This window comes from Lates calcarifer, linkage group LG15 (assembly GCF_001640805.2).
Source record: "Lates calcarifer isolate ASB-BC8 linkage group LG15, TLL_Latcal_v3, whole genome shotgun sequence".
Lineage (NCBI taxonomy): Eukaryota > Metazoa > Chordata > Actinopteri > Centropomidae > Lates > Lates calcarifer.
In genome coordinates this window covers 15,972,084-15,985,606 of record NC_066847.1, presented here as the reverse complement: position 1 = coordinate 15,985,606, position 13,523 = coordinate 15,972,084, and the positions used below count along the sequence as shown (strand labels likewise).

General features: G+C 39.6%; 1 protein-coding gene across 2 annotated transcripts; it reads left to right on the top strand.

Moving 5' to 3' along the window:
* The first annotated feature begins 1,422 nt into the window (after positions 1-1,422).
* Positions 1,423-11,199, top strand: cndp1 (carnosine dipeptidase 1). 2 transcript variants are annotated; one of them, XM_018665772.2, is made up of 12 exons: positions 1,423-1,522; positions 3,520-3,630; positions 4,604-4,747; positions 5,317-5,479; positions 6,532-6,620; positions 7,343-7,540; positions 7,670-7,754; positions 8,187-8,347; positions 8,438-8,602; positions 8,700-8,841; positions 9,367-9,514; positions 10,130-11,199. In XM_018665772.2, the coding sequence occupies exons 2-12, from the start codon at positions 3,520-3,522 to the stop codon at positions 10,206-10,208; spliced, it is 1,485 nt and encodes a 494-aa protein (XP_018521288.1). In that variant the 5' UTR covers positions 1,423-1,522; the 3' UTR covers positions 10,209-11,199. The 2 variants fall into 2 exon arrangements, with proteins under 2 accessions (XP_018521288.1, XP_018521287.1); XM_018665771.2 differs by lacking the exon at positions 1,423-1,522 and adding an exon at positions 2,692-2,799.
* Positions 11,200-13,523: the final 2,324 nt, after the last annotated feature.

The window sequence follows — 13,523 nt, the reverse complement described above, 5'->3', positions numbered from 1 at the left end:
TGTGATTTTCAGCCTTTATGTGTCTTTAAAAGGTGGTTGGTAACAAGTGGCTGATGAGACAACAGAGGTTGATGTCATAACATGGTACGCAAAAACCAATATACTTATCAGTCCACCTTTTCCACATCGTTGTGTTCATATTCACGCACTATCTCTAACTTATATATTATTCTCTAACTTATATAATATTCTACTGAGGAAGATCCTGGTGAAAAGGCCAGTTTTATTTGTCTTAGCTGGGCTATACAGAAAAGGACTAGCTTACAGGGATCCTGTGCTATTGTTCATTGGGTGACTTCAGGGGCAAAATAAAAATGATTTATTGCATTACAAAACAAAACAGAGTTTTTATGGTATTGTTATTGCTATTAATGTTTTACTATTCTGTCATTATTATTCCTATAGCTATTATTGCTATTGTTATTATCATCTTGGCATAGACTGTGTATTTTGCAATGTTGTCTTTCCAGACTGTAGCATTTACATGGATCTATTAGCAGAAATAGAATATAATATACAAAGATATGTTTTTAATTATTGTTGTGTTTTTGTTTGCTTAAAATGAGTAGTTAATATCTACATAGGGAGCAGGTCCTCTTCCAGAGTCCTTCATTCAACATTCCTCTGGTCAGGGCACATCTGCTCACATACCTTCACCGTATACTGCTTTAAATATAACACTTTGAAGCTCGAGTGATTTCTTCAGCCACAATAAAGCTGGCTTTCACCACTGCATCGTTTCTTGCTGACACTTCTGCAAACATATTCTGCTGAGACTGCAGGCTGCTCTTTAATTCTTGGACCTTCTGTTGCCTTTCTTGGTGGCTAAGGTTAGCACACGTGGTCTAAGTGCTGACATAAATTGTTTTCCTTGGGCACTGCTGCTGCCTCGTAGCAAAGAAGACACACCAGCTCGACTCCAATAAGCACAAACATGTGCTTTCCTGTCTCTCGTTAAACTGCCCTCTGCATCAACATTTTTTTCTCTTGGACATTTCGGGACCATTTACTTTTTTTTTTTTCCCCCAATCCTGTCACCGAGTTAAAAACACTGCCATCCAGTGGCTAGATGCTTTCACTGCACAGGTAACAAAATCGAGATGCATTCACTATACTTAGGTAAAGTGACATAAGACTATATTTTATGATAATCATAGTCTGTGAAAGCTCTCATGGGCCACATAAAATGAAGTAGCAGGCTGGATTTGAGTTTGACATGTCTGGGTTACACACAGACACACATAAACCAGGTAAATAACATAAATAAAATCTTTAGTTTTCTTGACAGATTAGCCTAATCAATACAGAAGTTGATGCCATTTTGTCATCTAAAGACCACCATAGACTCTCTGACACACTTGGAGAGGGAGAGTTCAGGGGACAGGTATTCAGTTGGCTGCAATTGGCATTCTTACCACTAGATGCCACTAAATCCTACACACTGCTCCTTTAACTGAGGCTTGACGCATGAACACATCAACAGCGTTTGTGAGAGGGGAGACAAAAGTTCTGCAGTGCAGTTGTAAGTATTCTGAAAATACGATCAGAAAGTGTTTCTAATGGACTGTCTGGGTTTCTCAGACAGTTTCCCTAGTGACCCAAATGTATGCTAATACATGAGAGGCACAAAGTGGTTCAGCTGCCAGCATTAAATCCCCCAGCTGGTTGCTAACTTTGTCTGTTTATTGTTGCTTGTTTGTTGTTGCTGCTGGGGAGGTACTGAGACTTAACCAAATAGTGACGTTGAGAGCTGTAATACTGAGACAAAGATGTGAAAGATGCTAAAAGTCTAGAACTTGGGTAAGTGAAGGGTGAAGATTTCTGTGGGTCTGTCATTACTGTCCTGTCACATTCCATGTAGCTGGTTGTTTGGTCCACTGTTAATATAAATATACAAATGGATTAGTGTGGCAATAATGCACAGCAAGAAAATATGCAGCTTTTATTCAGTTTGAAGCTTTTAAACTGATCATCAACAAGTGAGGTGCTTTTAGTCTTTACTTTCAAACAAGCCTGTATTATTTGTTTTTTATTCAGTTGTCAGTTTAGGGAATATTTCAACCACAATTTTTTTTGGGGGGGGGGGGGGGGGGGCACTTTTTTGCAGTTGTCTGTTTCATCAAATTGGAACACTGCCTGCAGGCACACAAACTCAGACACATGCAAGCTAAGGGCTTTGGTTTTTTGACCCCCTGTAAGTTTTATTTTCACGTGAGTGTGACAAATCCCCAGGCTCTTGTCCTGTCTCACACTGGGACACACATAAAGAGACAGGAAGTTTTTACCAAGGACAATTTATCCAATGAACATGAAGAGGTGATGGGATTAAATATTTTCAGACAAACTGTTTTAGGGTAATTATCTGATATAGCGGCGTGTCAACTAGGAATGCTTACAAGTAGCTCAATGTTAAGTTCAGCACAATGGGAGACCTGCCTAATATGGAACAAGAAAAGCCGTTCTGCTTTTGTAGAGGGGGTTTGCTTGGAGATTCCAAAACACAAGCAACAGGAATTTGTTCATTTCACCATGCTGCTTTTGTTCCTGCTGAACCCTGGTGTGCATTCTTGGAGCAGGATCAATAGATTGAGTGTAATTCTTGTGCCTGTCAGCAAGAAAAAATTAATTTGTCAGCTGTCTTGGCACTGTGTCAGGAAATGTTTGACTGTGTGACCCCAGGGTCCAGTAGTGAGTATGGGTGTGATATGAAGGGAGGGTATATAAATGTCCAGGGAACAACACAGGGCCACAGTCTGCCAGCCTGAGGAGACTGTCACACACTCCTCCAGCAGAGAAAAGGTAAGACAAAAGGTCATCTACCATCTGCAGCTTTACTTTGTAAATATTCACAAGTGAATGAGCTGTACAGGACAGTAAGCTGATGTTTCTGGAAATTTGGAGATTTCTAAGACCTGAGGAGAAGTTTACATTCTAAAATTTGACTTTTTTTTTCAGACAGATATACATTTTCCACCACTAGATTCATATCCCTGTCTGTGTGTAGAAGGCTTTGAAACATCAATTATATTAGAGCAAGTGCAATTAGTTAATAGAAAGAAAAATAATCAACAACCATTTTGATAATTTGTTACTAATTATTTTCTCAGAAGTGACAATGAGAGGATTTCTTTGTCATGTGTAATTGTAAACAGAGTATCTTTGGGTTTGAAACTGTCAAACAAACAATACATTTTAAGGCACCATGTTGAACGCAGGGAAGTTGCAGTAGGCACCTTGTTTTAACGATTAATCAAATTAATAATTGGCAAATCTGTGAATAATGAAAATAATAGTTGTAGCCATAATTTAGACAATTATATGGGGAGATCAAATTTGCTGAAAATATACAAAGGTAAATTAGACAAAAAAACAAACAAACAAACAAACAAAAAAACACTCTTTAATTCTAGGTCCAAGTCTACAGGCCTGCATGTGTTTACTGTACTGGGGGAGTTGTCTTTATAGTCAGATGTATTCTGATGAAATAGTGACCTTTTAATCATCTGTCTGACCCAACAGATGAATCTCCCAGTCCTGCCCTCCATCCTGCTGGTCATCTCTACTGTTCATGCTTTCCAGTATACTGACCTGGTGCAGTATATTGACAGCCATCAAGAAGAATATGTAGAGGTACAATATATTCTTCTTCTTGCCTTTGCAATACTTTGGAGTTCAACCACTGAACTCTTGTGTTGCATCACTATGATTCCAAGCAGAGGGGCTGAAGTTCTTTTATTAGGTTAGGAAAACTGTATGCTATGTAGACTGTTCAGTTCAAGAGCAAATAAATAAAACTCACATAAGGAAGTTATACTGATTCCATAGCAGGCAACTTTATGTTTTAACCAGTAACTAAATACAAATTATTCAGAACAGTGTATGGCTCATGGTAATTTTACGCTGAATTCTTGATGGTTAATGTACTTAAGTCACTCTGGGTTGGATAAGCATGCTATTGCTACTCTTGGAATATATTATTTATTCAACACCAACAGTTAAACACAGGCACATTACAATAATCGCTAGTGTTCACAAATATTGTACATCATAGAAAAACAACAGTAACTGAGTCCCTAAATACCTTTGTAACAATCTAGAACTGTCTAAAATAATGAGGAATTATTCTAATATTATAAATCTGTATAGTTAATGCAAATTATCTGTATCTTAACTAAAGTGAGCTTAAGGAATCTCTGTAAACCTTGGGATAATATTTGAACATAGTTTTCAAATGCAACATGATAACCTTTCTGTCATATCTGTTTTGAAGGAAAACAATATTTTTGCTTTTGCCCATACAAAGTTAAAATATGTCATTTTGAAAATCCAAAGATACGTACATATGGAAATGATTATTAGATTATTTAAGTGCCTCAAACCAGAAGTTTGATCAGTAGTAACTATATGTTGATCACAACAACAATCCACAAGAGGAAACATAATTCCAAAATACAGGCATCAGTGTGCACATCCCCACTGCTCTGGGAAACAAAGCCAGTCTTACCCAAAAGGTGGCAGTATGGCAGTGTACCAAGCAACCTTTTATACAGAGCAAATGTTACCTTGCCAGTGATAATGTTTTGAATGTGTATGTGTGCTTTAGACTCTGCGGGAATGGGTTGCAGTTGAAAGTGACTCCAGTAATGTCCTGAAGAGACCAGACCTACACCGCATGATGGAGATGGCGGCTCAGAAGCTGAGGCTGATGGGAGGGACTGTAGAGCTGGTGGACATCGGAGAACAAGAAGTCAGTGACAGAACCCCAAAAAGCATAAATGCTGTCTGAGATATTACAGTTTTGTATATAATCACCACCCTAATTGGTTGATAAATATCCTGTATTTCAAACAGAGGTTGGCTCATCAGGGAGGGTGGCAGTGGCAAACGAGCTGCTAAACTTCAAAAAAGCGGAAGAGCAGTCAGGAGTAAAGCTACCTCCTCATTACTGACTGAGGCACATCAAAGCTGCTTCCCAAACTCATTAAACATATAGTGTGTTTCAGGTCAAACTAGAGGTCGGCTTTTCACCAGTAATAAGGACCAACGTAGCATGAACTTTTATATTGTCTCAGTGAATGGTGAAAACAATAGCAGATGACCTTTTGACACAAAACTACAGTACAGTGATGTGTTTATTTCAGAAAGGCAGAGCTGAAACATTTTTCCTGTTATTATTATCCATCTTCTCCTGTTACACGCTGTGGATCACTGATATCCTGGATCACTTTGATAAAAAAATACTGTGGGATAGAAAACTAACCAAATGTAACAATGCAGCAGTTCATGTTCATGTTAAGTCTCCTTTCATTTCTACAGCTTCCTGACGGGCAAACGTTAGCATTGCCTAAAGTGGTGACTGCTCAGTTTGGCAATGACTCCAGCAAACACACAGTGTGTGTCTATGGTCACGTGGACGTCCAGCCAGCGAAGCTAGAGGATGGCTGGGCAACAGATCCCTACAACCTGACTGACATCAATGGTAACAGCCTTTAACCTCCTCAGTCATCACTCATTTTCTACTGGCTGAATCTTGGGGAAATGTGTGTAAAATTAGGTGTAAACACCATGTTCAATAGCTTCATTTAAGAACTATAACAAGCTAATACAGAGTTTATACATCAGGTAGCTCAGCCACACAGCAGTGGGTTTTTTGTTTGTTTTTTGTTTTGTTTTCTGCAGGTTATGATTCATATCAGCAGATGCTTCTTGTGAATAGCTCACAATCTTGTAGAGCTCTTTAGCTGCTCTAATCCTCACCTCCAGTCTGGTTTAATTTACTGGACTCCAGGTTTGCTAACTCCTGACTTCACATAGCTTTTGAGGATTTCATTAACCAAGAGGTTCACATACTTTTTCAACCCACATTGTGAATTTTTGAATGATCTATTCAAGACGATGACAAGAACAATACATCGGTTTGTGTGTTATTAGTTAAAATAATTGTTTTTTGACTTCTATTGTACAACAGATGAACAACAAGACTGGTTAATAACAACACTGAGTTGTGTAGGTTACTTACAAATAGTAACTAGTGGGAGTTCAAGAGTAATGCAGTAATGTAGATGAGTTTTCAGTTCAGTGAGTGGGACTATGCAGTCAGAGCTCTGGTCAACAGATTGATAGGCTTTGTTTGACTTAACCGCTCTGAGTCCAACAGAATTAATTAGCACTTGTGGCTGCAGAGGGCGCTGCTGCTCAGCAAAGTTATATCATGTCGCTTTAAGAAGGAAGACACTCAAATTATTTCCCAGTTTGATTATCAAATGCTGGCCGATTTGGTTAAAATAATGACTCCATGCTTTTCCTGATTCCTTTATATGGCACAATAGGTTGCAAAGAGCTTTATAAGGATATAAAACCAAGTAAAATTATAAATACAATTTTACTAAATTACAAATTACAAAATTTTATAAAATTGCAACAACTGCAATTACAAATAGGAGTTGTGTAGTAGTTATCTAATAGGCCGCTATGAGGTCTACATCTATATCATAAATAAATTTAATGTGTTTTATGTGATTGTGCCTTTAGGTAACCTGTACGGAAGAGGAGCATCAGATAACAAGGCCCCAGTTTTAGCCTGGATTCATGCTGTGGAGGCTTACCAGGCCCTCAACATGGTGAGGGAAAGTTTACAATACCTCTGTCATACTGGATCGCTTGTGATACTGCAGATCAACAAAATCTAATCTGTGAGGGAGTGGGAGCTGCGGATGCACTGTGACCAAAGGGCAGATTAGAGCATGTACTGTATTTGCAAATCATCTTTGTCTTGAAAACACTTGAAATATAAAGAGGGGAAACAGAGAGAGATATGCCTCCAGGCAAGATGGACCTAAAAGATAACTCCCATTTATTTGAGCAGACTGTTTTAGTTGAGTAAAATACTACAGAATAAACAGGGTACCCTCAGGCTAGTGAGAGAGGAGAGCTGAGCTTCAGCCAAACTAACTTGCAAAGTCACTGCTGTTTCTGCAAAGTCATTGCAGCAGTCTGTTCCCGCCATCCTTGCTGCTACTTTGTCTTATGAGAAAATAACACAGCTGAATATGCACATCAAAAGGCATCAGCTAGATGCAGGATGCATTAAGGGGAGAGAACTTGTGTAGGTGCTGAAAACTAGTTTCAAATGAAGCAAATGGCTCATGATTGTGCAGTCTGCAAAAGCCTGTTGAAACACCGTTACAATTTCCCCAAAGGCCTGCATGTCATCCAAAAATACAGTGTTTCAGATGAGATTCTTCTCCAATACTTCATCCTCCATCCAAACTACCTGCTGTCACTGTCACTTACTGCCACACACAACTAATGGAAGAGCACTGTTTTCATTTTCATCCACCAGGAGCTACCAGTGAATGTGAAGTTTGTTATTGAGGGCATGGAAGAGACAGGCTCTAATGGCCTGGATGCCATGATCCTGGCCCAGAGAGACACCTTCTTCTCTGACGTGGATTACATAATCATCTCAGACTGCAGCTGGCTCAGCAGACGACCTGCCCTCACCTATGGCACCAGAGGCAACTGCTACTTCTTTGCTGAGGTTGGGTATCATAAACTGAACAAACTGAACTATGCCTAATTCTTAGTGTATACACACACTCTGCACATGTGTGCTGCTGTGCTACCTCATGCAATTTCATGGTAAAGGTTTCCTCTGGTGTGTTTGCAGGTTGAAGGACCTAAACAGGATTTACACTCTGGAGTGTATGGAGGCACTGTGATTGAACCAATGACTGACCTCATTGGTATTCTTGGTGAGTGTATTTTTAAGTGTGTAGCATCTAGTGCACTCATTCATTCTCATTTATATGCTCACAGAGCAAACATTGTATTCTAATTTCATTTATCCTTTGTGTAACTAGGAACTATAATGAGATACACTGTGTCTGTCCCAATAACCACACAGCAATATCTGTGACCTGTCAGGTCCTTACTTGTGTGACACATGTTTGGTAACACTGCTCAGTGTTAGCGTTCATGCAGACCTCTGGATCAGGAGGGGTTTTAAAGTTTTGTATTTGAAAGTATTTTCCCTACTAAAGTGTCTCTGAGCAAGGCACTGAATCCCCCCAGCCCCCTGTAACTCTGTTATGTAACCAACCATGCACTCTAACATTTATTAAATGTGAGGAGAGGTCCATTAAAAAAATGAACTTCAGCCATTTTGTTGTTGCTCCACTCCTCAGACACACTGATCAGCCCCAGCGGTAAGATCCTGATTCCTGGGATTAGGGAGGCTGTGGCTCCCCTCTCTGATGAGGAATGGAAGATGTACCAGGACATTCAGTTTGACATCGACAGCTACAAGAACAAGATTGGTGTCAGCCAGCTCATGTACAACAACAAGGTCAGAGAATTATCTTGAAAAGATGTCATTTATTGGAAGACCAGGTGAATGCAACTAGACCGGTCATTTTCTATCCTGTGTTTCTGATAGGTGGACCTGTTAGCCCACATGTGGCGCTACCCCACCGTCTCCATCCATGGCATTGAGGGGGCCTTCTCTGACCCTGGCACAAAAACCGTCATTCCTGCTAAGGTCACTGCTAAGTTCTCAATTAGACAAGTCCCCAACATGGACCCGGCAATGGTCAAGAAACAGGTAAAATGCTGCTTTGAAAAATAAACCAATCATGTTTTGATTAAACATGTCAATAATTTCTTCCCATAAACCACCTTTTCTTGTTTTGATGCTATAGGTGACAGACTACCTTCACTCTGTGTTTGCCAAGAGGAAGAGTCCTAACACGCTGAAAGTCACTATGGTGATTGGGGCAAAGCCTTGGCTGGCTGACACACAGCACCCTCTTTATGAGGCTGGGAAAGCTGCTGTCAAGAGAGGTACAGAAAGCACCCGTCACCCCACATCAAGCACCCCTCACTGCATCAAAATCCCTTACAGATAGTAAAGCTGAAGCAAACTGTAACTATACAACTATAAACACACTGTAGAAAACCAATTCTGTTATTACGATATAGTCTCCTATAAAACCTGAAGAGAAAATGTAAGGATCAGATCAGAAGCAGTCCTTTTCAGCTACCCATCATTAGATTGACCCACCATTATTTGGGCCTCTGACTGCTGATGTAAGATGTAGCCAGAGGAAGACAAGAAATCAATTTCACTCACTCTTGTATCTTTTCTTTGACATTTTTGACAAAATACAGAAAATACAGCTACCAGTGGCTTTATGTTAATTTTTATTGAGGTGGTCTCATGATGTTACTTTCTATTGTTGCTTTGGCCTCTTTTATGATGACATGAATGCTTTAGGAAATCTTGCCTAAGTGACACATTATTCATAAAAAAAAGTTTTATTCTGAGATAAGATTAGTCTCAAATATAAGATGTCCTCCCTTCTATAGTTTTTGGCATGGATCCTGATCTGATTCGTGAGGGTGGGACCATCCCGATCGCCAGAACCTTCCAGGATGTGATAGAAAAAAGCATCATCATGATGCCCATCGGAGGCTTTGATGACGGGCTGCACTCCCAGAACGAGAAAATGAGCAGGTTTGACTCCACGGGTCCTCTCTTCCTATTTCATGTACAGGAGGTTTTAAATAAAGCCTTTATTAGTGGGAGATCTGAACCTCTAGTACTAATGCAGTCTGATCCTCTCTTAATCTTCCACAACCTTGAGCTGAAATAATCCTTTTACCTGATATTCACCACATAAAAAACAAACAGGACACATATAAGGCACCCTTGATTTTACACAGCTTACAGCCAGATGATAACATACAACACCACTGGGACAAATGGACAGCATCTGGAGAAAGAACAGAATAAATGGCTAAAAAGCTATACAAGGTCACAGGAGACTTCTGTGATTATAAGGTGAATGCTGTGAGACCTTAAAAGCAGAAATAACAATATGTTGGTCTAGTTCCAGAGGGCTTTGTGAGTCTTATTACCTGCTGGTGGCAGCAAAGTGGAACAGGGAGCAGATTTTGTTAATGCTTCGGGGACATCTAAGAAGCTGTAGCTGTGGATGATAGTGTTAGAAGATTGATTGCATATGTGAAGGAGACTCATGTTCCTGTCCAGTCTTAGCTGTAACAGTTCATACACACATTTAAACAGACAACAGGTTTAGTTTTGGTAACAATCCTCTTTCTCTCCCAGGTACAACTATATTGAGGGAACCAAGTTATTCATCGCCTACCTGAACGAAGTATCCCTCATTAAGAAGACTACTGTGTGATGTTTTGCAGCATTATGAAGTGACTTCCTCAAACATTCCATTCTGATTTTATATCATCACTCTGCCTTTCTCTCTGCGTCTTACCAAGCTTTTATTTATCTGCATCTCAAGCACATCCTCCCTTTCCTGCCCTTCAGTCTCTTTTTCACTTTTTTTCAAATAGAACATTTTTTTCTAGGAGCAATTAAATGATCTATCTATCTATCTATCTATCTATCTATCTATCTATCTATCTATCTATCTATCTATCTATTTATCTATCTATCTATCTATCTATCTATCTATCTATCTAATCTGTTGTTTTGACATTGTGAGTTACATGCTATTTCTGATTGGTTGAAGTGTCTGGAGTTGGGTCATGTTGCTGTTTTCATCACTCACTTTGTATATGTGGCATTTGTTTATGCTCCATACAATGTCAGACAGTACTGTAAGTGTGTCTGTGTCGAGTAGTAAAAGCTGAACAATGCAACAATGTATGTATTTGTATTTTTCAACCATGTAAGAAAGTATATGAAGGTAAGGAATGGTCATATGAGTGTTGAGTGTTAATAATGAAACACACACACCTATATTGTTCCATCAGTTCCAACGCATTTATTTACTGATCAAACACTGAAGACTCATATAGTTTCTCATTTCACAGCTAGGAAAATCTATACAGAAGCTGTACATACAAATGCACTGCTCCCAGCAGTTGATGTATATATGGACAGAATCCAGCCAGTGTGAGCACTCTATCATGACAAAATCACACAATCACAAAATCCTGTGCTTTACTGTGCATCTGACAGTTGCTATATACATGTGTTCAGAAGTGATGAAGCAAATTATTACATTTATATTTTCTTTTGTTATCAATAGTCACTGAGAAATGCATTAATAAACATTAAAAAGTGGTTGTATTTGCCTAGAACTATATTATAGTGTGTTAATGTACTGCTAAATGCAAGGTAGGGAGGGTTAAAATAAAGTGTCAACCAAATATGAATTTCTTGCAGTAAAATCAGTGAAAATGAAAGAAGATTATTTCACCTGCTTCCAATATTAATGGAATGGAATGGACTTGTACTATATATAGCTCTTTTCTAGTCCTATTGACCACTCAAAGCACACTCTAACACATGCATACCCATTCAAACACCAATGATACACACATCAGGGGCAACGTGGGGTTCAGTATCTTGCCCAAGGATACTTTGGCATGGACTGGAGGAACCGCTGACCGTCCGATAAGTGGGCGACCCGCTCTACCTCCTGAACCACAGCCCCGGCCATTTAGCCATAGACCATTGTTTCTTGATTCGTGTGCAGTCTTATTCCTCCAAGACCCATTTAAGATATTTTGAAGTTAAAATACAACGAGCATCTGTGGTACTGAGTCACATAATTATATTGTTATTGAAACAACAAAATAAGCTTATTATGTCTAAATAATACACATTTCAGCAGGAAAATCAGATGAGCACAAACCTTTTCACATACTTGGACGTCTCTTCTTAAGCACACTGGAATTAATGTTAATATACAGTGTTCAGTTCCAAAACTTACAAAAGTTTGGAGGTAACAGTTATGGATGGGGTATCAGGTGTAATGCCAGCTTCTGTTTCTATGGCAGGATTTATTGAATGCACATATATTTGCTACACAGTGATCTACACTCTTTGAGGAGAGATGTTCCAGTGTCATATATCCCAGCAGGAAGTGGTAGGGAGGAACCCTGGTGTTGTGAAGAAGCCGTGTCTGACACTTCAGCGGCCTGATTCACAACACCAGCTGACCCTCCCCACCCCCATATACACACACACTGTACTGTAGTACAGTACAGAGACAGTGGAGGTTGAAGTTTAGGAGTTCATCTTCAGTGACTCTGTGACAGAAACAAGCCACTGACAAGACACCAGCCAGCACTGCAGTTACTTTATTGTTCTCAGAGGACAGCTGACAGTGGAGCCTCAGAAATAAATGGACTCTACCCACCTTTTATATGAACCATTCAGACAGAGACCATCAAGCGGCCTTATTAGCATTAAAAGTAATGGACAGAGAACACTCACCTTTCCTCCGCAGTGCACCTATCTCCTCAGACTCCTTTGACCACACAGCTGACTGCAGTGGTGGTGAACATAAGAGATATAAACACTGGGGGATGAGGCTAAACTGGGACAGAGCAGCATGAGTGCAATACATACTTGTCCACTGGAGGGCAGTTTGCATAAGGCAGCTTTCTTCTCTTCCAACTCACTTGAGCCTGATGATGTGATGCCAAGCTGGCCGCACACCATGACTTAACCTGCAGAAAGTAACAGAAACAGGAAAACTCATTTTAATGGTGGAAAATTAGCTTTCAAGTAACTATAGTGGAAGTAGCGAGACTGACCCACAGAAAACCTGAAAAATCACATGAAACCCAGTAACATAGCTGCAAGTGCTTTTGTAATGCTAAAAGCAGTAAGTGATTATCTTTAGCAAACTTCTTACAAAACCTCAGTGTGACTGCACAGTGAGACACAAGGCAGCACTCAAATGTAACTGTGCTCTATTTGGTTGCCTATTTATAAAGTGCTTTGGTATTGAGGACAGGGCCGTGATGGAGCTGAGAATAACTTTGGTTTCACAGCGGCAAGCCTTAATCCACCTTGAAGCAGCCCGCTGTGAATGAAAGCTGAAATCATGTCATGGTAAAGTGGGTTTACAGTGAAATGATCTTCAGATCTTAAAGCAGTGTTTCAGTATAGCATGAAATTTAGTAAATAAAATCCCTAATAGGTTTGTTTTAAATTAGCGTTGAATAATCAATAGAATTCTTGTGGGAAAAGTTTGCATTTTGTTGGGTCCAAGCTGCAGTGATGTGAATAAATGATATCAAACAGCCTCTTTGAGTTATTTTATAAAAATTACAGCCAACATCTTTTCTGTTAGAGACAGGCAAAAACCACTATGTAGCAATGGTGGAAGAAGAGTTGAGATCCTGCCATAAGCACCAATAACAACTGGTACTCAACTGCTGTAAAAGCACTGAAACTAAAATGTTGCTATAATTATTAGTGGTAACATATATTTAAACTATCAACTATCAAACTACTCAAAATGGACCTTGTCAGTATTATGTCACTGATCTATTGCACCAGATGTGGTAAATCCCCTCCCACTCCAGCCTTCCTCTCACTCCTCTAACTGCTTCATGTGTGGGTGGAGCTGCTGCACCTGTGACGAAGCTGGCTGGACCTCTTCCTTCAGTTATTTGAAGATGTTTGAATATGTGTGAGGCATCTTATATTCTGCTAAGTCATTTGATCTGTCTTTAAAAATGTT